Source organism: Molothrus aeneus, chromosome 1, assembly GCF_037042795.1.
Source record: "Molothrus aeneus isolate 106 chromosome 1, BPBGC_Maene_1.0, whole genome shotgun sequence".
In the NCBI taxonomy this organism is placed as follows: Eukaryota; Metazoa; Chordata; class Aves; order Passeriformes; family Icteridae; genus Molothrus; species Molothrus aeneus.
The window spans coordinates 148,821,472-148,846,478 of NC_089646.1; the positions used below are offsets into that span (position 1 = coordinate 148,821,472).

At 45.9% G+C, this 25,007-nt stretch overlaps 1 protein-coding gene and 1 long non-coding RNA gene across 5 annotated transcripts in view; one reads left to right on the forward strand and one right to left on the reverse strand.

Moving 5' to 3' along the window:
• KCNK9 (potassium two pore domain channel subfamily K member 9) overlaps window positions 1-731 on the reverse strand; it is an 89,222-nt gene extending 88,491 nt beyond the window's left edge. The window contains exon 1 of the mRNA XM_066548457.1: window positions 149-731. Within this exon, the coding sequence (XP_066404554.1) occupies window positions 149-731 (583 nt within the window). The remainder of the gene's footprint in view (window positions 1-148) is intronic.
• On the forward strand, window positions 1-25,007 carry LOC136555626 (uncharacterized). Of its 4 annotated transcripts, none has more exons than XR_010783518.1 (4): window positions 1-377; window positions 5,513-5,661; window positions 6,843-6,959; window positions 24,536-24,772. It is a non-coding gene; the product is annotated as an uncharacterized lncRNA (long non-coding RNA). The 4 variants fall into 4 exon arrangements; XR_010783520.1 differs by lacking the exon at window positions 1-377 and adding an exon at window positions 24,852-25,007 and having other exon boundaries at window positions 4,990-5,661; window positions 24,536-24,732; XR_010783521.1 differs by lacking the exon at window positions 1-377 and adding an exon at window positions 22,372-22,512 and having other exon boundaries at window positions 4,990-5,661.

Below are 25,007 nucleotides of genomic sequence, written 5' to 3' on the forward strand. Positions count from 1 at the left end.
GGACGGAAGCAAAAAGACTCATCCAGCACAGACACCCTTGCATGCCACAGCCTCCCTGCCCCTCTCCCTTTTTTTTTTCCAGCCCGGGAAGTTTTTGCCCCAGCCCCGGCCTTGGCCCCACAGGGTCTCCCCGAGGGGAGCCACTCACCGATGGTCGTGATGACCGTGATGGCAAAGTAGAAGGAGCCGGCGAATTTCCACTGGACTCCGGCGCGGTGCGGCTCGGACTGCATGATCACCAACTCCAGCTGCCGGTAGTCCTCGCTGGTGATGTTGTACTTTCCTTTGAGCCGGATCTCCTCGGCTTTGAGTTTCTCCTCCTCCCGCATCTCGTTGTCGGACTCCAGGGCATCAAAGACGGCAGCCCCGACCAGCAGGTAGGTGAACGTGCAGATGATGAGGGACAGGGTCCGCACGTTCTGCCTCTTCATGGCCGCCAGCAAGGGGCGAGTGAGGGGACCATGTCCCCCCCTGGCCGCCCGGGGTTCCGACAGGCCGCAGCAGCTACAGCAGGGGAGCAGCTGCCGGGGGGGCCGGCGGCGCCCGCCGCCGCTGCCGCCGCTCCGGGGCAGCTTGTGCTGCGGCGGCGGTCGCTCCCCGCCCGCCTGCTCGGGCTCCTGCGAAGAAGAGAGGCACAGGAGGCTGCTGGAGCGCCGGGACCAGGTGCCCTGAAGACGGGAAACTCTGCGCAGGACCTGCCCAAACCAAGCCGTCCCAGTGCGCAGGGCCATCCAGGGCACCCCCCGCTCCTCCCCAGCACCGAGGCCAGGGGCAGGGGGTCCCCGCCGAGGGGCCGACGGCCCCGGCACGGAGTCCTGCGGCGGGCGGGTCCCCCCGCGAAGTTGGCGCGGCGGCGCGGGGAAGGGTCGCCCGCAGCCCGGGCGGGGCGCGGCGGGGAGGCGGAGGCCGCCGCCGTCCCAAGTTTCTTCAGGCGGAGCGGCGGGGCCGGGGGCAGCCGGGCAGCGGCAGCGCGCCCATCCGCGGAGGAGGAGCGGGGCGAGGGGAGGAGGGCTCCCGGGCTCCGGCCGTCGGGGACCCGACCCGCCCCGGCCCCGGCTGCCTGCGGGAGCGCCGGCCGGGAGGGTCGGGACGGGCTGGGCGCTCTATTCTTTCCGCCGCGGTGCGCGGAGGGCGGCAGGGAGCCGGGCAGCTGCTGCTGCCTCTGCTGCTGCTGCTGCCTTTGCTGCTGCTGCTGCTGCTGCTGCTGCTGCAGGTGGCCGCGGCGTGGGCAGCGGAGCGGCGTCCGGCGCGGCGAGGGCGGCGGCGGCGGTGTCAGGCGGCGGGCGCGGGGCCGGGGGCAGCATCCCCGGGCGCGCCGGGCCGCGCCGCCGCTCGGGCGGGAGGCGGGGGCGCCGGGCCGGCGGCGTGGCCCTGGCGGCGGGGAGCCGGCGCTCCGCGAGCGGGAGGAGCGGCGCGGAGCCGCCCCGGCCGGCGGGCGGGGAGGAGGCGGCGGCGGCGGCCGCGGACCGAGCACCTGCCCGGGGCAGCGGCGGGGCGGGACGGTGGCCGGCGCTGGCTCCGGCCGCGGGCTGCCGCCGGGAGGAGCGGAGAATCGCCGGCGGCTTCCCCGGGGAGCGCGTGAGGGCAGTTCGGCCCCGGGCGGACACAAAGACGGAGGCGAGAAGAAAAATAAGACCAAAAAAAAAAAAAAGAAAGAAAAATGAAAAATGAAAAAAAGAAAAAGAGGCAAAAAGGAGGGAAAAATGAAAGGGTACTTTCACGGCTGCTACCCCGGCGGTCGGTACCGGGGCTGCTTTATTTTGGATGATTTTAGAACAAAGCCGTTAAGAAAAAGAGCGACCGTCCTCCTCCTCCTTCTCCCGGGCTCTTGACATCATCTCGGGGAGAAGCGAGCCCGCGCCCCGCAGCCATCGCCTGCGCGTGTGTGTGCGGGCGTGTGTGCGGGTGTGTGAGTGTGTGTGTGTGCCCGTGCCCGTGCCCGTGCCCGTGCCCGCTCCGGCGCGGGAGGCGGGATGCGGGAGGCGGGATGCGGAGCCCGCCCCGGCCCGCCGCGGGGAGCGCCTTAACCCCCTCGGCGCCGCCCCGGCAGGGAGCGGTCGCGGAGCTCCCCCGACGCGGCTGCGGCTCCCGCCCCCCTTCCCCGGGCTCGGCCACGCCCCGGCCGCCGAGCGGGGCCGGGCGGCGGCGGCGGGAGGGCTGTGCCGTCCCGGCAGGGACAGCCCCGAGCCGCTCCCACCCTCGAGCCGAGCCGCGCGTAGCGGCCGGGACAGGTTTGTGCCACCTCCGCCGCCCCGGGGACAGCGGCTCCGCGGCCCCACGCACGGCTCCACTGCACCGCCGCTCCTCCACAGACCGCCGGAACCGACACACAGGCAGAGCCCTGCACGCCCCGAGCCTCACACAGCATCCCTTGCACACCCCGAGCCTCGCACAGCATCCCCTGCACGCCCTGCGGTGCACACCACCGAACACACACACACACACACACACACACACACAGCCCTGCACACCCTCAGTGTCACACACCATGGTCCCCATGCACACACCTGCACAGCCCTACATGCCCCAAGAATCACACCCCACAGTCACACACAGCACAGTCACTCACCACACCTTCACATCGTGTGCTGATACTCCTTGCACACAGAAATCCACACATCACAGTTCCACTCAGGCACCCCACACTGACCTCGGCACACCACAGCCACAAATACCACAGCCCCACATATCAAAATTCCCTCATGTCCCTACCAAATGCACCACAGTATCACACACTCCAAAACCTGGCCACACCAGTGCCTGCCGCACAGCAAAGCCCCTTCCCCAGCCTTAGCATATCCTCCAAAGCACAGGCAGGCACTCAGACCCATGTCACAGGGGTGGAACTGGATGATATTTAATGTTCCTTCCAACTGAAACCATTCTGTGGTTCTGTACTCATTGCATACAACCTACATACACACAGCAAAATGTTCCCAATGGTTCAGAGGAGCCAGCCTGGCTCCACAGGGTCCAGTCCCAGCCCCATGGCTCCTGAGCCACTGCCCAGTGGGGTTGTGGAGGCTGCAACCCCTCAGCTCCTTTGAATGAGAGCCACATCCTGCCTCTCATTCACCATCAGGTGTTACCACAGGAGCTTGAGGCTGCTTTTTTGTACTCCCTGAAACAAGGCTGACCCTCCTGGTGTTGTCTTGCTCATAATTGCAGGTATCCTCCTGCATTAGAGCTGGGATTTTTAGCCTTACCCAGTGAAGGCTGAGCTGGTCCTGATTTCTCTGAGCCTCAGGTTACATTCCTTTGGTTTAGGTCTTTCTCAAATCCTAGGACCACAGGGCTCATTACTGTAATTCTCCATCCAAAAAAGTAACTCTGTCTGTCTCACTACTGGCCTAAAGCCTTTGGATACCTTTCCTGAGGCATGGAGGGGCAAAGGGAACCCAGTGCCTTGTAGGAGGATCAGATCAGAAGTCAATCTCCAAGACTGAAGCCCTCTGAAAGGTGCACCCCAAGCTGAGTGGATGAAGCTGGTCACAAGGCCCTTTGGAAAACTCATGGATGCAGGGAGGAGGAAGAATTCATTTCATCAATTCAGCAAACAAGAGTTCACCCAGGGCAAATTCTGAATCACATCACCTGAGAGTTACCAGAATCGTTACAGCATGACATGGAGCAAGGTCTCACCTGCCAAAAGAAGTGTGTACAGATCAGCAACAAAGGGAAGGAGGGGAAAGGTGGAGAAAAAAGGAAATATCTGGTTTCGATCAACTCCTTAAATATAGAAGTCTGATTACTTTTGCCCGTTTCTGATTCCTCAAGGGAGAGCAGGAGAAGAGGAATCTATAAATAGTTTGCAACACACAGAATCCTATAGCAAAGTTGCTGGGAAAGATCAATAGCATGATTCAAGGAGGGCTCCAAATTACATCTCAGGGGAGGGAGGTGCTGAACAGAATTGATAAATGAGTTGCAAATGCTGTGTGTGTTGTGTGTATCTAATTAACAGAGGGTGACTGGGATCAATAGCAAGGAAGGAGATGGTCTAAAAATAGGACTCAGGCAGGGACTGCAACCTGCGAGCAACAGCTTGGATGGAAATGTCCCCTGGAGTAATTAACCTTTAGCTGAAAGGAGGCCAAAGTGGGGCCTGTGGGCAGCTGGGAGGGGATGAGGGCTCTGTGGGACTTGGGGCACAGAGCAGTGTGACATTGTGGGGGCACAGGCACGGCCATGAGCTCAGAGCCTTCCTTTGGTCAGGCGACAGTGACGAGATGCTGATTGGTGTGGTGCTTTCTGGAGAAATATCTGAATATTGACATTTTACTGGGGTTTTGGAACAGAAAATACATGCTGTTCTATGTACTTACAAACATTTCAACATTGCTTAGAGAAAAGTAACAGTCATTTTTTTAAACATCTATTTACTTCCATAAGAATCTGCAGTTTTCTTCTCTTTTGCTGACCCCATTACCAAGGGAGTACCCACCACTCTGAGGACCAGTCTTCACTCATCCAAACTCAACACCATATACATGCACAGAAAATAACTTGCAAAGGGGAGTGTCCTTCAATCGTTCCATCTACAAGAGAGCTGCCAGGCAAACTGCAAGGTAGAAGGATTGATGTTGGACAGGATGGTCTATGGCTCAGCTTACAGGCTCTGCTGAAGTGGCAGGCTTCAGCCAAGTTAGAGGCAGAGACACACCCAGGAACAGAAAGTTCATCCTGAGTGCAGGATTTGGACCTGGGATATACAGCATGACCAAAAGAAAAGGAAACTGTAAAGAAGAATCTAGAAAATATCTCTGGCAGGAAAAGATTTGGAGGGGTAAGTGGTGAGTGAAGAGCTTTTCTTTAATATAGACAGAAGTGACTAAAAACTCCTGGACAATACTTTTCTCCATAAGATTAAAAATAAATAAATAAATAAATAAATAAATAAATAAATAAATAAATAAATGTATTTTATTCTGCTGTAGATGGTGCTACCAAAGGAGCAAACTATGTTTAGTCACCAAAAAGAAAGTTAACTCAAAGGGACAACACATAACTTAGCTCCTCTTGGGTTAAGTCTAATTTGTGGGAGAGAACGCAGGCTGGAAGACAGCTCTGAGATGTGCAGTGGGTGCCCTGGCTGCTGACAGCTCTGCTAACCCAAAGTTGCACCTACTGTCTCCACAAAAAGCCAAGTGGAATTTGAAATTTCCCACGTTTTAGGTAAGAGGATGTGGGTGCTGCTGTGTCACAGCAGCTCTTCTGTTTTACCTTGAGTTCACTCTGCAACAAAGGCAAGAGCCAGCCTCAGGGCACTGGGGTTGGGAGTTGTTCTCCTGTCCATCCTTTGGACCTGACGGAGGCTCTCCTAAAGAGAAATCTGATTTCTCTCTCTGTGCAAGAATGGGCTGAGAGCTGCCAATCCATGAGCCATCTTCCAGATGAATCACAGGAGTCACAACAAACCAGAAAAGGTAAAAAGCCCCCAAAACAAGAAAAATAACTGAAAAATATGATCAGTACTAGAAAGAAGACCTAACCTGTCTATTTTTCAATACAGGTTATTAAGAAACCATTTTCTTTCTCTGAAAATGGTGGCATGAAGATGACCAGAACAGCAGTTCTGATTCAGGCCAAGGTTCATCAAGCCCAGAAGCCACTCATCCACAGAGGCTGTACAGGCAAAAGGGAGAAATGCCAGTGGAGCAAGTATGTGCAGTTCTTTTTCATCTCCTTAAATACTCTCCCAACCTCAGCCTACCTTAAATCACTGGATTTTCTGAGTTCTCATTTAGTTGTTCTATCCAGTGACCCATGACAGATCTTTCTCCCAAGTACTTGTCCTCCCTCTTCCTGACCCCAGCTGAAACTTTTTGCCTCCTCAGCAAAAATTCAAGCTGAGGGCGGGTTGGATGGAGCTCTGAACAGCCTGGTCTCATTGAAGATGTCCCTGCCCATGTCAAGAGAGTTGGAATGAGATGACCTTCAAGGTTGCCTTCCAACCCAAACCATTCTATAAATCCGTGAAAAAATCTCATCTTTCCCAAAGATGAACGGATCAATGGATCTATTCTTGAGAGCAGGAAAACTGCTCCCTTTTATCTGTTTTGTCCAAGCTTCCTTCAGTGGTGCCAGGCCCTGGGCTGGAACAGAGAACACACTGCAATTTCTCCATGCCATCAGGGCTTGGTAAAGACTTTGAAGTTCAAGAATGTAGCTCTGTTTTTAGCCACTTTTCCCAGTGCAGGGCCATAAAATGACATCTCCATGTGGCTCTCCCATCTCTATTATGGGAGGGTTCATGTATACAGGTGAGCAAAGCAGAGGTGTAGCCCTGGCTCAGTTTGCCCTATAAAATGTCTCTGGCCCTTTGGGGGATTCCTTTGAATTACTACTATAAAAGAGTCACTGTGTTGAATTTTGCTGTGGATGTTCTTTAAAGTGACAATTCACAGAAAGCGGTCACACACAAGGAGTAGCTGTTGCCGGGCTGTTCACATGAGAGGAGGGCTGCAAATCTGTAACAATTCCAAGACCTAATGAGACTGGCAATACATAAGAAAGACACTGCAATTTCAGTCACTAAGAATCACCAGAGGTCCCCCATAAAAATTCTTCCCTGCAATCTACAAAATTCATTCATTAAATGATCTGGCCATGAATGAAGCCTGTACTTTACAATGCAGCTGCGGCAGTGAACTGAACGTTGCAATTTTAAGAACTGGGAAGTGGCTCAGTTAAAAATGCAGTGCCTGACTCAAAGCCTGTCACAGCCATATCTATCAGTTCTGGTGGCCTTTGGATCAGGCTGTTATCAGGAACACAAAGATTATGATGACAAGTATTAGTGACTGGATTGTAAGGAGTCAGAGCTCCCTTTATTTTCACAGGCTCCCTTCATGTCCTTTGCTTCCGCCAGCTGTGTGCATTTACTCCGTCACTGAAGTGTTTGTGGACCATGGACTCAGTCAGCTGAGTGCAAGGGGAAGCTGAGCTCGGGTTACTAGGTGAGTGCACCTGTGTCCTTAGGGCAGTAGCTCTGGAAAATGATGGAGGAGGGAACCTTCCCTGTGCAGCTCTCATTTTACTCTTTGTACCTCCCTCCCATTGATGTTCAAAGGAGTGCAACCTCTGTGGGATACACTCGGGCAGGGCTCACGTGATTCCACAGCCTTCCTTTCACCAGGCAGTGTTTGCCTCCATCCCCCCTGTGCCTGCAACATGACAGTCCTCTTGAAAGTAATCAGCAGTGACAGAAAACATGCACCAAGAGTCTCATTGACTTAGGGAGAGGGTGCTTGTGTGAAGCAACTTCACACGTGGGAGAAAAAAAAAAGAACAGAATCAGACCTACGCTTCGTATTTTTCCCACACTCGTTTCTTTTCACCGGGAATTCGCTAATATTAAATCCACCTAGGTGGCAGGAATGTGAGCATCTGGTCCAACCTAAATAGTCTCTTCTGTTCTATTTTTATCCTGGTATATCATTTTTATTCTGCAGAGCCTGTGCGTGGCAGAAAGGGTGAGTTCACTTCTCGGTGTACAAGCCAAAGGTCTCTTCCAGAACTGCTGTGAGGGATTTGGAAGATATTTCACCCCGGCACAGAATTTATATATAGGCACAAAGCTTTCATTAAACATGAGCAGCCACGGGGACAGCATCAGTCACTGACAGTAATGTATGCACGTCTTGTAGGCACACTATAGAGGAGTGAGCTGCTTGGAGGAATTAATGCAGCAAAGGTGTTGGATATGGATGCATTTCTTACTGAATCGACTCCATCTAAGTTTCCTGAGCCACTGTGACTTCCAGGTCTATTTGTAGCTTACCAAATGCTCATAGTGTGACTGTCACTTTTGCATTTACTGCAGCTGATGCCTCAATGTGATATTTAATGCATATTTTAAATGAATAATTCCCATACCAAACCTGCCCCTGATGAAGAATATGTCTTTGAGGAAAACTCTGGCAAGGTAAAAAAGAAGAGCCCTGAACAGGCACAGCCCTCACCATTGTCACCAGAGGTAGCTGAGCTGCAGAGATGCAGAGCTCTGGGAGACATCTTCCTGCAGCAATGGGTACTGTATTTTGGTGCAACAATTTCTGAATGAAGTGGTGGAAAATGTGCATTTCATTAAAATCACCACTGAAGAAGGAAAGCAGTTGCTGAGGGGGCTTGCTAGCTAGTGCAATGAGCTGCAACTGTTACTAATGGAATGCCACAGTAAAGGCAAAATAGGAGCTGTCAGGTATATTTACTGTGGAATTGTCCTTTTCCATCCAGAAAAAAATTGCTTAGAATATTTAGAATAATGCTGAATGAAATGTGAATGAAATTTTCTGGTTTATCTTGCTTCTCTCTTTTGATTGCTTGAGCAGCAGGATCCAGCTTTTATCTCCTTGGAATAAATGGTTAATGTATACTCATCCTTTTTATTTGGAAAAGATTGAGTGGGGTCTTCCACATCTCCTTCTATTTTTTTTTTCCTATTTGAGGACACATGAATACACTCACCCTCCAGTTACCTCCATCATTTTCACAGTGCATTTTGTTCCAACGTATTTTTTCTGGCCTCTACTCCCATTGTTTATGACATGACTGCCTCCCAGAAATGGAAACACTTTGGGAGGAATGGGGTGCCCAGCTGAAACCTTAGCCCAGATCTGACAAACTTCAGTGGCACCTGCTGCGGTGTCCCCACTGCCTCCACTTGCAGCTCTTGCCAAGCTGCCTCAGTGGTCCATATGGCCTGAATATTCCAACATATACCCCTGAATATTCCAGTTGTGGATGCTGCTTTGAACTCTACCTTAAGGCCAACCAAGACAATCAGTTGTAGAGCAAGTGGAAGCAAAGCTTCTCCCCTCATCTTCACAGACATGCTGGAAGTGCCAGCTTTATCTCTTCAAATTCAGACAGTGGTTGGACTGACTAGCAATTAAAAAGCTGGTGCTAAACATTGTTATAACTGTATCTGACTGTGTTGAAATGGAAGCAAGACCATAGCAGCAGCTTAAACCTCAGCTAATTCGATTACATGTAGCTGTGCCAGGGTCTCTTACGGGTATTTTCCAAAATAAATTCCAACCTGTATATACACAAAAAGCTGAACTGTTTCTTTGAAAGGAAGATTATAGTGTTACTGGCAGAGATCAGGCAGGATATTTACTGCAGTGAAAACCTTTCCTGAGAAGCTCAGAGTCAGGGCAAAGGCAGTACCAGCTCCTGGAGACAATTTCCCACCACCTCATATTATTATCACTTACTTTGAAACTGGAGGAGGGAAGGAAAGTGAACCTTTAATAACTGCCCAGATCTAAAACCAATTTCAGTGCTCAAGACAGCTTGTAAACACACAATATGCTTTAAAAAGGATTGATGCTGAGCAAAGTGAGGTGCACATTTTCCTGCTGTTGAAGTCAAGCAAAGCTCTTAAACAGCTTCCATTTTTGAGGGTGTTTAAATGGCTACATTATTAAGAGCCTTCCCCTGTCTGAAGATTTGCTTCTTAGCTCTCTTACACACATTTAAATCCAGAATAACCCACTGAGAATTGACCTGGTATACATTTGTTATGAGAAAAGAATAGAAAAATAAGTCCTGTATAAAAAAAATCTAACAAGGATATAAATTATGATGATTTACAATTTTGGGCCACAAGTTGAGATTCCTTTTAAAACCACAATTGATTGATGAAGCCTCACAACATGCCTGTGATTCAGTAAGTACTACACTCAGTTTGCAGATGGTTGCTCTGAAGCACAGCATTGTTATATGGTTACAAGCCCAACAAATGAATTAGTGGCAGAGCATGAACCAAATGCAGATTGCTGTATCCTGATTATTACAGAGCAGTGCTTTGGGACAGCATTTCTTCCTTGTGGCTGCTCACAACACAGCAAGAATTTCTGGTTTTTTGTGTCTCTTGGCTACAAAAGTTGACAACTTAGCATGGTACTACTGCCTTTTTATCTTCATGGTGTCACATCCCATCATCCTGAGACTCTTGGTTTTTCTTGACAATCCACAATACCCTCAGGGTCCAATACTGGGCCTGGTATTTTTTAACTTAGATCTAAAATACTTGGATGAGGGGCAGATGCTTCCTCAGCAGGTTTGCTGATGACACAAAGCTGGGAGCAGTGGCCAATACCCCAGAGAGCTGTGCAGCCATGCAGAAGGACCTCATTAGGTGGGAGAGATGGGCAGGGAAGAGCTGCCTGAAATTCAACAGAGGTAAATGGATCCTGCACCTGGGAAGGAATAATCAGGCACCAGCACAGGCTGAGAGCTGATCTGATGGAAAGCCACTCTGCAGGGAAGGCCCTGGGGGTCCTGGTGGACAACAGGCTGTCCCGGAGCCAGCAGGGCCCTTTGGCCAAGAAGGCCCAGGGGATCCTGGGGTGCATTGGGAAGAGCAGATCAAGGGAGGTGATCCTGTCCCTCTACAGAGCCCTAGTGAGGCACATTCAGAGTGCTGTGTCCAGTTCTGGGCTCTTCAGAACAAGAGAGACATGGAGCTCCTGGATCTGGGCCACAACAAAATATGATTAAAGGACTGCAGCATTTCTCTTACGAGGAAAGGCTGAAGCAGCTGGGGCTGTTCAGCCTCAAGAAGATACAACTGAGAGGGGACCTCATCCCTGTCAGTGTCTGCAGGGAGGGCTCAGAGCAGGGACCAGGCTCTGCTCGGGTGCCCAGCAATGGGACAAGAGGAACGGGCAGGAACTGATGCCCAGAAAGTTCCACCTGGACTGAGGAATAATTCCTTCCCTGTGCAGTGACCAAGCTCTGACCAGATTGTCCAGAGAGGGTGTGGAATCTCCCTCAGTGGATATTCCAGACCTCTCTGGACACAATCCTGTGCCTGTGCTCTGGGGATGGCCCTGCTGGACCAGGAAGGCTGGACCAGATGAGCCACTGTGGTCCCTTCCAGCCTGACCCATTCTGTGATTCTGTGATGATTCTGTGATGATTCTGTGATGATTCTGTGATTCTGTGTCATTCATCTAAATAACTGAAGTAGAAGTTTAAAAACTGTGCTTAATAGAAGGTTTGAAGATGCTCAACTGCCAGCCAGGGTCTGTAAGTCCATCCTGAAGGAACAGTCAAGACAAAGGATGACTGCCACTGGTGGCTCACACTATAGATGTGCAAGACAAAAAAGATCAGTGGTAAGGGCAGAATGCACAAAGAGAGTGAAAAGAATGACAGCAAAGGTCATCATGCAGGGGATCTACCCTAGATGGGGGAAAAAGCTGACTGGAATGAAGATGTAGGAGACTGAGGAAGGAAGTGAACAGAGAAATTGCATGCTGAGGATGTGGGGCCAGGAGGGAGATGGTACAATCAGTCATTTGACACTGGGCAGAAAAAAACTGCAGTCAGAACTCAGAAAATGTTTATCAATGTCCACTTCAGCTGTGTCTGCAGCTTTTCCAGCTGTCTGGAGACTCTGGATGAATCCTCTTGGCATTTTCTCTTGAAGGCAACAAAGTAGAGGAGGGAACAGATAGCACCCGCATTTTATTTTCCTCAGGGGGACAGACAGTCTGTCATGCAATGTTCCAAACCCAGGGGATTTTTGGGAAAGGCACATTATGTCCAGTGAAGTTATCACTGCCCTGATACTGGCATAACAAAGTGGACTCTCAGACCTGAACTCTGTCCTGAACTGTGTGCCTTGAAGATTTCTGAGCACATCTCTTGCTAAGGCTTTTTTCTTGCATGGACATCACACTGCAGAGACTTTTGCCTGTGCTTGCATGTCAATAGAGAAGATATGTGAGAAGAAAAAAAAGAGCCAGATCTCCACCAGATCTTCATTTATCTGTTCCCAATAGTGCAGCTGAAGAACCCTTGTGTGTTCCAGTATCTGAGGGGCATTAAAGCTAAAACACCTCCCATCCATTCTCCTGAAAAGATAGCTTAGGAGGGAAACTTGCTGTTTAAACAGACATTTCCTGAGATTAATTTTATGTCTGGAGTGGATTAATTTCTCTACTGCTAAACTATAGTGGAAAGGCATCTTTGCAAGTGTCTGCAGACTCCTGCCTGCAAAGCAGAGCTTTGCATAAGCTTAGTAGCTTTTCCCCACCAGCAAAGCAAGCTGTCTGACTGCAGCACGAGGTTTCTGCTGCATAGCCACACTGCTTGGAGGACTTGTTGCCAGCTGAGCTAGACAGTGGCTGCTCACACCTCCTCACAGCCCAGGGCAATGCTGCTTGGCCAGTGAAAAGCTTGTGGTTAGTGGTGGCCAAGCAGCATGAATGGTGCTGGCCCTGGGTCTCCTGTGTGTGCTCAGGGCACTGCTGGGCTCTTCCTTGCTGAACCTGCTCTAAAGCCACATTAAATAACCCACAAGAGTGGCAGGTCAAAAGTTTATGAGACAATGGCAAATGATATTTCTGGCCTGCCGAGTCATGAAAAGGAGATGGGGAAGGAGGGGCTAGGGACTTTTTGGTTTTCTCTGAAGATCATGCCTTGGCAAGGTTAAATAATTTCTGGCAGATTGAAAAGACCCATTGGGCAGATTGGAAAGTCTTGCAAAGGCCTTTTTTGAGCAGACTGAAAAGGCAGAAATCTGAGCTCTGAATATGAAGCTGCTTGATAGCTTCATAAGACCACTTACTATCAATCTCATCCTCTTAGCACAGCAGAGGATGAGACAGCAGGGCACATGATTGAATGTTTTTCATATATTGTGAAATAAACTGCACTCCATTTCCCACTGTAGCAAGTGTCAGGTGTGCAAGATAAAACTGGGGCTGAGGTACGCTCCAGACCGTGGCACATTCTGCATTTCAAACACACACAGCACCATCCCTCCACAGGCTACACAAGACTGAATTCATCACACTTTCCAGCACATTGCTAAGTAAAACAGAAGACTGATACACTACTAATAGTTAAGGCTTCTTATAGCAGCCTCATCTGTTATCACATCCTCCGCCATCATTCAGCTTCTCCTCCCACCTCGCAGTTACTCTGGCCCTCGTACTCTGTTTATCTTGCTCTTCTTCTCCTGACTCCACGCCTCTTTCCATGCTTCTCACTTCCCTGGATGCAGTTTGCCTGCTGACCCCTGATGCCACCAGCTCACACAAATCCCCAGGGGGAATCATTTCTGTCATGACACAGGACAACAGCTTGGGATGACCTTCATGGGGTGCCAGCAGAGGTCTGTGTTCCTGGCTCTGCAGTATGGGACAGCTCTGCACTCCTCTGGGCTACAGCTTCTTCATTTATGGGAAGATGAACCTTACTCAGGGCTTGATTCTCTGTGTGTTTTGAAGTCTGGAAAATCAAAGCCTGGGTTTGGTGGAAATGACTGGTTTCACTAGCATTTTGCATGAGCAGAGACTGAGAATGAGGGAAAAGACATTTAGGATTTAGCCCAAAGCATCTATTATGAATATGTCATTAAATCCATCCTAGCACAACTTCTGCAGTTAAGGAATAGAGTAGGAGCTCCAGGCCTGACCTGGAGCTGAATCTAGGGGATCTGAGGAGAGAGGGAGAATTTAATTCTATGTAAGATCACTATTAACTGACACACTGTCATGATGCTTTAGAGAAGAGAAAGGGGATGATTACAGAGGGAGAGCAGGAGCCACAAAATAGCACTTTTATTTTTCAAAACCTTCACATAGCTTGGCAGAACAAATGACAACAGAAGTTAAAACAGCACTTTTCAATTTTCCATTCTTTATTTCCACATGATTCTTCTGTGGAACTGCAATTAGGATATTTATTTCCCTGTCTTCTGCTTTTTCAACACAGAATGTCAATTGGTTCAGTAACAGATAGAAAAGCATGGCTCTTATCTCCCTATAAATATAAGAGTGCATCTCTTCAGGACTAAATCCAGGTATTCATGATGCTCATAGTCACCATTACCCTATTACCCAATTGCCTTGCATTAATGGATTTCTCCTTGCATCACTTGACTGAGGAGAAATTCAGTGCTGAATTACCACCCTCATCTTTCAGACAGGAAACTGCATCTTAGAGAAATTACAGCATTGCCCACAGGAAACCTGTGCAGATCAGAGACCTCAACCAAAAGCAATGCAGACACAAAGGCCAAATCTGCTCCCCCAAGTACCTGTCCAGCACTTATGGGAACCAGATTTCCTTGAGACTGTTCCCCAGTCAGGCCCACACAAACAAGATTTCAAACCTCCATATGATAAACTCAAAGCCAAACCAAAATCTTTAGCTGACAGAAACTGGAGAAAATACAGCTTCAAAGCTGCCAACAGTGCGATTTAAACCTGCTGGGAATTTGACCCAATCCATTCACTGCATCCAATTATGCAAACAATAAACCACTGAAATTGTCAGATACTATATACCTTTAATGGAAGATCAAAGCAGTCCTCTAGAATGAGAGATCTTGGGGAATTTCTCTCTGCTGGATTGGGAAGAACAAAAATTCTTCATATGAGGCAAGCATTCTCTCTTTGCAATATTGCTAATAAATTTATTAGAAACCGCAAATTTCTTTTGTAAGGAAACATGTTCTCATGAGAAATTTCTGATGAAGAAACTTTCCTCCAGCTCTGAATTCCCATCAGATACCATTCAGGATCTCCTGGTGAGGGTGCTGATTAACAGCAATTAACAGCAGCTTTCCCAGACCCATGTCAGGTCTGTCTCAGGAATGGCAGCACCAGGCCCCAGCTCTTGTGGTGACTTGCACCTCTCAGATTTTGGGTAAAGTTGTTGACACAGCTCACTGCAGTCAATTTACTTCTTGATAAAGACAAAAAATTGTTTAAAAGAAAAACTATTGGAAAATCTTATGGCTCTACCATAAGGTATATAAAGCAGAAATTCATCCACCTTCAAACATAGCCGGGCTTCTCACAGCCCCATGTCCATCCAAGCTCTAAATGAGCCCCAACCAGGGAGTGACTGAAACTCCTGCCACGTCTGGGCACCAACATTTTGGCCTTCAGTGAGACCAGTGTTAAAATTTCTATGCCACAAGTTCACTTAAGGAATTTAGATGATTCATATAAAGTCCACACACCTCATAAAGGGCTAGAGCAGACAAAGAACTCAGCCTGTGGAGGAGGAGGAGGTCCTTTGGTGCCTCAATGGTTTGCAATTGCAGTGCTTTGGTAATTCTGCCCTGCTTCTGGTACTGAAGGGATTATGTAATCCCATTTTCCTTTCTCTCTTAGAAACCTGTTCTCTGCTAACGTTGTTGGAAGCCTGTTGTAGCTGTTAGCCTGTCACAGTGAAAGTATGGTTTTATTTATTTAAACAAACCAACAAACAAAAAGACAGTCTGTGTGCCTGCTTCTCTTCCTGTAGGAATTTGATCAAATTTAGCTTTACAAATGCAGAAATAATTCTATTCAGAAGAGAATCCAGAGATATTGTTGTCTGTATGATATCCAATGCTTTGTTTCAGAACTGCAGGAAACAGAGGCTCCATTTTTCAGCACCGAGATTCTTCCTGACTAAAAAAGCACATGGAATCTTTTCACTAACCTTCTCATGTTCTCCCAGCCTGAAGGTTTTTCCAGCCCTCTCTAGCTCCAGGTCATGTCCTTCTAGTGTCTTGTCAGTTTTCAGATTGTCTCACCTTTTCATTCCTATTTTTCTTTGCATTTGCTCATTATCTCTCCCTTCATTCTCAGCAATCTAGTCCTTAGTTAAAGTAAATGTCAACTTTTCTCTCTACTGGCATGAAATGATATTTTAACATTTATGCTCTTGCTTTGCCTCTACTCATAATTAAAATGATCAAATTAGCTATTTCATTAAAGTCAATGGACAGACTGCTAACAGAGCCCCTCTTTTAGTATAATTTAACATCAGCATACAGTGCAATGAAGGTGCCTAGCACTTAACATAGGCCAGCTGGAATAGTTACCAGCTAGCTCTGAACCCAACTGAAATAATTTGTCACTACTGAGCCAGCAGAGAATGCTTTACACTGGTGCTGCAGTTTAGTATCTGTGGCCAAGTGTTCCAGTGCCTCCATTCAACAACACCCCACATTAATTTGTCTTAGCTCCTGTTCCAGATGCCTGAATTCATCACAACAACTGATATGAGCCAAGATTGCTTTAACCCACCTTCCTGCCCTCCTGGTCCACGTGGTGGCCCTTTGTCTGCTCACAGTGTTGGTTAAAAGAGATTCAAGGTCAATAATGGAGATCCCACTCTCCATGAAGGGCCAGCACCCAGCACTGCTCTGCCTGTGGCCTCCTTTTCCCTGTGAGAGACCCATCACAGACCCCTAATGCATGATCTGGAGAGAGCAGTTCATTTAAAATCACTTATTGACTCAGTGCCTTGGAGAGATCCATGAGGGTTACAGAAAGATGCTAAAACAGCTGTACTCTAATGAGAATGGGTCTGATTAGTGACACACATGTGCCAAAAATTTCCTTGAAGGGCTAGGTTAGCACACACAGGAGAATAAAGGCTTTGGTATTTAACAGGGTTTTTTAATCTTTGCCTATGCAGAAATGAATCATTTGATACTTGTTTTTTTTTCAGAAATTAACATCTCAGTACTGATAGCAATAACTGAACTGAGTGTGCTTTCAGAGACATTCAGTATCCTTTTCTGAGTGCACCCCATAAAGGGTAAAACTAATTTTACACCAACAAGTCTGAATATTAATGACCATACTGAGGTCTTGCTGTTCCCAGTGTGGGAAAGGGGAGCAAGGACAGAGAGCTGAGAAGTCCCTTGGACAGCTAAACTTGGTGTTCAGCTGCCTTCAGGAGGATGGAAAACTCCCACCCCAGCGCCCTCCAGCAGCATCAGCAAGCCCTGTCCCTCAGGGCTCCAGCACCAGCCAGCAGGCAGAGTGCTCTGCACCACTGGCACCATTAAAGCCCATAACTCTGTAACTGTATATCCCCAAAGTCTGTGCTAATCTCATCTGAAAAATCCTCCTTGGCAATTACCAGCATTGTAGGGACTACAGTAAACCACTCTGAAATGATCCTGCTATCACATTGCCTGTGCTATGGCCTGTGGAGGAGATTTCCCACAGAACAAAGGCATTGCACTTTCAGTGGGACAGGGTGGGGTTTTGCTTCTTTGTCTGTGATGGTCTATATGGGAGTCTTTTAATGCCATGGAAGTATTGGAAATTGCAGAAAAGGATATCTGAGACAGGATCTGTGAGGATTACATGTGCACACAGTAGTGGCATTGGGGTATTTTGGAGAGGAGAAGAACTTTGCTGCAACAAGAAGCTTTAGAGACTTAGAAACTATACCATGCATTAAGTATGTCTGTTTACTCTCTTTACTTTTGTGTTTTCACGTGTCCTGTCACAATGAAATCTGTGCTAATGAATTTTGCCACTGGGACCTAGGATAATATCCCAATGATCAATTTTATAAGTAGCTCTCATTCTGACATAATTTTATCCAGACAGGTATGGTTTCCAATATTTCATATTTGCTCTTATTGAGGCCAAAGACTTCATTAACTCCTGGTGTGTGCTTATAGAAATGATAGAAACAGATTCTATTCAGGGGGGCAGATGAAAAGATGAGAAGCATCAGACACAGGTTGCAGTAAGGAAAAATTCTGCTATTTGCAAGGAAGCCTTTTTCAAAATGTTCCAGCTAAACACTGGAATGGGTTGTGTCCAGGCAGGCTGTGATTTCTCCATTCTTAGAGAGAATCCTCAAGCAAACTGACCCAGATATGAAATGAGTCTTGCAAGGAGCAGGAGGTTGAACTAGAGGCCTCCAGATGTACTTCCTAATCTACAGTAATCCCTGATTCTAAAATATATTTATAAGAAAAATGTATTGTCCAGAGTGTTTAGGCAAAGAGCAATACTAATTTTAAATGGCATGGAAAATGGATCTGAAGGCTCCTATACTTGAGCTCATGATTTTCTTCAGCCTTTGAGATGAAGGTTCCTTGTGAATGATGTCTTTTGGAAGGCAACATGTAATGCACTTCAAAAAGCTTAGACAACAAAATATAATTAAATCAATCAGCAGACAGACTCAGAATTTGGTTTCAGAGCTGTTTTTCCAGATTTTACTCTTGGATTTCCTGCCAACCAATGATGGAAAAGAAACAATGCACATAACATATGTGTGTAGGCAAAGCTGCTTGACCTTAGTCAATCATACATTCATAGAAAAGAGTTCATGATAGACACAGTGGCAGAAATTGTTCAGCTTCAGCACATAATTTTAGCCATAACCTATTAATCGACAATTTGTGTAGAAAAGAAAAAAAAAGAAAAAGGAACATTTATCAGAGAAATTATTGATGCAATTTACTCTCCCAAAACTGCCTGTTCTATATCCTCCTTTAATGCTAGCCCACCTCAGAGCTTGGAGAAAGGAAGGCTGATGTACATTAGCCAGGCTACTGTGTTAGCTGTCACTCAACAAATGAGAAAATCATTGTATTTGCAAACTCTGCAAGCAGATCACTGTAAGCAATCTTCAAGAACATGCACTTTGAATTCACTCTCAAGTAATGTTGGCATGTTGGCAAATAGAACTGGCATGGTTTAATTTAAAGTTTGATTTATCATTGATTGTGGACATGAATGTTTGCCTTTTATTTTTTTTAATAAAAAACGAAATTCTTTGCTTTTCATTTAAGTCTGCACAAATATTTGTGGCATCATTAAGTCATTAAGGCCTAAATAACAACTAAGTTCAGACAAAAATTATAAGCAAGTTTGGATTTGCATTTTAAAAGCACCTGCTCTATCTAAGCCATGTTACATGCAGACTTTGCCTCCTTCTGCCTTCCTCCAAAACTTGACTCTATGATTCTAATGTTGCCAAAAAATGAAGTTTTGCTCTGGGACACATAGGTTGCACTGTGATTTAAAGGAGAGCTGAAAACACAGTTTAAAAAAACCAAGACACTCAATAAAATTTCTTCATTGGATATATGGATCAGAAAAACACCTGCACGTGAACTCCTTTCAACAGAATTTCCTCACAGGATCCTGGTTATTCCTGAGCCTCATGACTTTATTGAACAGGGATGAGACTACTCACAATCTGAACATCAGGGTCTTTGAATATGCCTTTATCTGAGTTCCAAAAATTGCAGCAAAGCATTAGTCTATTGGATTGTGTATTCACAATTCTGCCAAGAATTCTGAAGGGCTCGCAGTGCAGTTTCTATGATTTCCAACTCAAGCAGAAGTCAGCAGTGCTCTGAGAGCTCATCTGATACTCCTGAACTGCATTTCTCATCAGTGGGTCATTGTTATCCTGTGTTAGCACCTTCTGCTCCACATTCCATGTTCAGCCTGTCTCTCTCACAGCTAGATCCCTGCACAAGTCCACTTCTTTTCAGGAAGCTGCTTTCAGCAGCTTTTTCAGGTGAGACCCAAATTTTCTTCTGCACATTATGCTAACCCAGACATTGGCCAGAAGATGATTCCTAAGAAAGAGAAAGAACTGAGTCAGCATGTGCTGACATTTGCCCATCTTCTGTGACTTTCCTTCCTCAGACAGGCATCGTGTGTATGTATTTAATAGTCCTTAGCACGTTTTCTTATATGAATCTGCCTAATCACTTCTTGAACCCACATAAACTTATAACAGCATCCCATGGGAAGAAATTTCACAGCCTAATTATACATTACACAAGGGACAGTATCCTCTTATTTTTGGCTCTGAACCGTAGCCTGGTAGTTTCATTATTATCCCCTACTTCTGGTATTGAAAGAGAACATGAAGTAAACTATAATTTTCTCCATACCACTCAGGTTTTAAAAGGTCTCTTTAAAATTCCTCCTCTGCTATTCACTTTTAAGGGAGAAGATTCTTAGTCTTTGAATCATCCCTCACACAGTTATCCCTTGCTGTGTCACCTTTTCCACGAAATTCAGGCCTACTGCACCTTTTTGGGATAGATGGCACACCTCCATACAGTCATCAGGATGTAAGTAATGTGGGGTCACACAGGTACAATGAAGTTCTCTTTTAAGATGTCAACTCCTTTCTCCCACTCCTGATTTGTATTTTTGACCCCTGTGGAGCAGCACAATTATGTTTTCATGCAAAGTATTCCTCTACTCTCAAAATGTTGCTTCTAAGTGAAATAACCAACTGCTCTGCACACGCTCAAACATTTCTGTATCTCTTTTTGTCTAAGTCTTGCAAACTTTCCTTCACTTAGTTATCCCAATCCTGACCCAGTTGTTATTCCTGCATGTTGATCCCCCATGATCATATAATCACTGAATGGTTTGGGTTAGAAAGGATGTTAAAAATCATCCAGGTCCAACCCCCCTGCCATGGGCAGGGACACCTTCCCCTATCCCAGGTTTCTCAGAGTCCCACCCAACCTGGCCTTGGACACTTCCAGGGATGGGGCAGCCACAGCTTCTCTGGAAAACCTGTGCCAGGGCCTCACCACCCTCCCAGAAAGAATTTCTTCCTAATCTAAACCTTCCTTCTTTTAGTTTAAAGCCATTCCCCCTTGTCCTATCACTGCAAGCCCTTGTCAAAAATCCCTCTCCAGCTTTCCTGCAAGTCCTCTTTAGCTACTGAAGGAGGTAAATTGTGTCTTCTGTTCACAATGATGGAGGATTCCTGCCTTTTTGCATCTACAGAACTCTGATATATCTGTAGTTAAAGGAATATTTTCTTTGCATAGAAAAAAAGTGAAAGTTTCCAGAGGGACTAAAAACTTACTGGCATGTTAAATTGAAAGGATGAAGCACCACCTGCAAAATACACAGAGAAATGTTCTACTGTGTGAACCAGAAACTTACATTGTTTCTTTCTACTGAACATGTGTATAAATCAGGCTATTGCACACCATCCACCACATGGACATGCATTTCTGAGAAGTGCACTTGCAAGACCTGAAATGAAATTAAACTAAATTAAATAAATGAAATATGGATTAATGGTTCAGTTGCCAGAATTTTGCATGGTACATAACAGAGAGGACACAGACCAACACCATCCATGAAAGAATCAGAGAAAAAGCAGATGTGCAAGCAACCAACCAGAAGTATAACAAGGTCAAGTTTGTTTCTCTGTCTCCCTGCCCAATGGCAGCAGTGGGAATGAAAACATATGGGAAAATTCAAAAATGTAGAATTTTGCTGAGGAAAAAAAAACACCAGTAAGGCTACCCAGGCAGAGTGAGCAGAATGGAGCTCTGGATGCTCTTGAACTGAGCTACATCTTCTGTTATTTTCTTCAGTTGCTCTGTTTAGTTCACTGCCTTGTTTTTTTGTGAAATGTTGTTAAAAAGAAGATGTGGTATAAGCAGTGATGGATTCACTGAACCACAAAGCAAGGTGACCACCTGAGAGCCCCTTCAGTTACATGACAACTATTAATGTGGTTAATTTTGAGCCTTCTTTAAATGCATGTCACCGATCTCTTCAGAGTATCTCTGAGCCCTTCAGTCTATGGAAAACAATTTTTTTATCACATTATAAAGACAGAATCCTTGAAAGGTTACATCTTAAGCTTATCATCCAGGCAGACATTTCAAAGTTTTGCAGAAGTGTGTTATGTATAAGACTCACCTAACCTTAGTCCTATATACAAAACAGAATATTGCTTGACCCAGAATTCATCTAAACTGGCACATCAAAAGTGGAACTAGAATTCTTCCTGATCTCCTTCTTTATCTTTGTGCACTGTTCTTCATATCCAGTTTATGCTGGAGTATGCAGAGGTTATGACATGGCAGCCCTTATGAACAAGAATTTGCCTCCAGCCATGGGGACTGTGGCCATTCTGCAGATGGCTCCAGCCTAGACCATGCTGACACTGCTAGTTCTGTGAGCAGGAAATGGGCAAAGTTCTCTAAATGCACATTTTCTAAGTGAAAGGATGATTTTTCTCCTAATAATTTTTCAATACGTCATTTAAATCATTATTTTGGATAACACTGGGGAGCAATGAACCTCAGTGTCACAGAGATTGCAGACCAGCCTTCTAGATCTTGCAACAGAAAGGCTTATCTTCTTTCAAAACACCTTAGATCCACAGAATATTTCTATTTTGTGGGGTTTGTCTATTTCTAAATGTGGAGTTTTCTGTCTGCATCTGATGAATGGAGAAATGAATTTGGTGAGCTCAGAGAATACTGGCAAAAAAAATCTGTGTCTGCCAAACCCCTGAGCTGGCAAAGAATTTGCTGAGGACTTCAGCAAGTTGCAGCTGGCCAAAGGCCTGTTATTTGTCTAATTTATTGACAACAGTAATATTTTCCTTCTTTAGGCATCAAGCTGAAAGATATCATAATGTTCTTGGGCTGTAGCCCTGTGAGAGAGCAAAGATTAGATTTGCTCATCCCATGTCTTCCACAAAACTCTTGACAAGAGTTTTCCACTCTCCCTTAAAGCAAATAGTTCAGGTAGATAAAAATCCTTGGTTATCTGGTTTAATGTATGCCTCTACGTTCCTACACAGGTGATATCAGACTTTGTGTCCTTGGAATTTCCATTGGGATCTGACAAGTAAAAGTATTGCAGAAATTTTGAATTCTGTGAAATGAGCTTAGCTGGATATTAGCCAGTTATCCAGAAGAAACCAAAGTCCTGGAAAGCTCAGGCAAGTATCCCATCCAGCTGTCCAGAGAGCTTACTGAATGCTGGAAGTCTGTGTTCACTTTTCTCCTCTGCCTGAGAAGAGAAGCAGACTGGGGGTCGTGTCTGCTGTCCATAAATGCACCTTCATGACTTCTGCTCTTCGGGTAAGGTGAGGGAGCAGCTCCATCCATCAGCTCTGTTTAAGTTTTTCATACTGTAATTAAAAAAAATACACTCAGTACAAGGACAAGAATGAAAATGAATCACCCTTGAGTGATGAGTGTATTCTACTGGGAGGGAAAGAGTTTGAAGCTCCAGCTCTTCTTCAGAAGGCTGTGTGTTTAATCTGTTTGTGTGATGGACACTTCATCTTACATCCTAAGGCTTCCCCACTCCAGCACTGCACCAATTACCTGCCAATCAGACTATCAGATTAGTACACACACTTTTTTTGGATGCCACCTCTGGTTTCCATAGAAACTGTTTTAAGCCTCATCCTCTCTCTCAATTAGAACTTTTTATAATTTCTCCACCCTTATGAAATCATTTGTGGTTCCCATGGTAATCACTGAAAATTTGTTATGTCTCAAGTACTGCTTCTTAATCAAAGGCTCCACCAATGGCAATGTCCTTCTGGAGAAGTAAAAGCCACAAGAAGGTCCTAATCCTCTTTTGGAGTGAGTAGTGTGTCCTTTGCTCATCCTTAAAGCCAAGCACCATAAATCCCTTCTGAGCCTCCTAACTCTGACATCAAGGTTTTGGTCACAGTGGAATTCACTGAGTGTGCTGCTCTGTCCCCCTTTATTGATTGCAGAGATGATGGGCACAGACTTGCACCCACTTTGTCCAAAGTGTTTCCATAGGTCAGGCTGTCTCAACAAAGCTTGTAGGAAAATTCAGGTCTCCTTTGCTGAATTTACCTCAAATCTAATTCCCTTTTCACTGGAGCACCAGGCACTCTCTTATAAGACAAGTGCCAAAAATCCAAATGCCCCGTGTGCATTCATCTCATGTTCAGGTGTTTAACATGCCATATAGTCAATACAAACCAAATTTTATATTTATATATCTACACAGATACACAGACTACATTTATTGAACATTTTATTCACTTTCCTTCCAGCCTACAGCAATTTCCATGACTGTAAATATGCCAATGTGTGATAATGTCCTACCACAGTCCCAGACTGAGGTGTGCTTTGACACTAAAAGCAGAGGTGCAGTTGATCTCAGCCCATTTTTTTTCAAAAATGTACCCACATTAGTCCTCCTCTACAACAGCTCTTCTTGGAGTCCCTGCTCTGAGCCTGTTATCAAGATTCAGAAGCAAGTCCTGTGGATGGTATCCTCTGGCCTTTCTGACTCAACTCCAGCATTTCAGCAATTTCTATCTTTATCCATCTGGGATGATAGCAGACACCTTTCCATCAAATACTGGTTGTACTTGCCTCTTACAGCTGATTCTGGACTTCTCCCTGCACTGAGTCATAAAAACCAAATTAACTGTGCTTCAAATGTTGGTTTAATCTAAAATACAGATATGTGTGTATGTATCTTCTGGATGTACAAGGCATAACTTGATGTGGTAAAATCCCATCTCCATCTGTTCTAGAGAAACCAGGACCTCACCCAGGAGTTTCAGGTTGAGAGGGCTGTAACCCTCTCAACTCAAGCTGAGGGTTAGTCCCTCAAGTTGAGGGACTGTAACCAGCTATTATGATTTCCAGACAGCAAACACTGCATTGAATTTCTCCTTCCTCTTTGAAATAAGCAATACTTTTTGGAAAGATAGCCACTCTTGACTGAAAGAATTAAAGTGAAAGGACTCTATTTTTTCTCTACAGAATTGTCCTACTAGTTACTTGCTGGAGATTAGTTTTCTGTTTGCAGTAAAATATGCCACATGACACACATCCATTTTGCCAAAAAATTGCTATTTTGTTTATCCCTGTGTATTCAATTCCCTTTTGGTCCTGCTCCCTCAGCACAGTATATCATTCCACAGAGACATATCAGACATTTTTTTCTTTTTTTTTTTTTTTTAGGAAAAATCTTATTGTGTACTTCAGATGTGGAATTTCTTTCTCAACTGACAATAATCGAGGGTCTGAGCTGGTGGGACAAGATCTTGATGTGACTATGTGAATATCACCATGCACTGGAGATTATGTTTATGTTGGGACCTCACCTCTGAAAGGGGGATCATCTGCAGCTCTGAAAAAAGGGTACATTGATGGACAAGGTGATAAATAACAATAATAAATAATCTCATGGAGAACTGCTCCATTTTGTTTATCAGATCAGGTTATTTCCTGTGCCCATAGAAATCCGAAGTTCATAGTCTGTTCATACCCATGTCAGGACCTGGAGCTGTTGGAGCAAGTCCAGAGGAGGCCACCAGGATGATCAGAGGGATGGAGCGGCTCTGCCCATGAGGAAAAAGTTGGAATTGTTCAGCCTGGAACAGAAGAAGGCTTCAGGGTGAGCAAATTTCAGTACTTCCAGTGCATGAAGGGA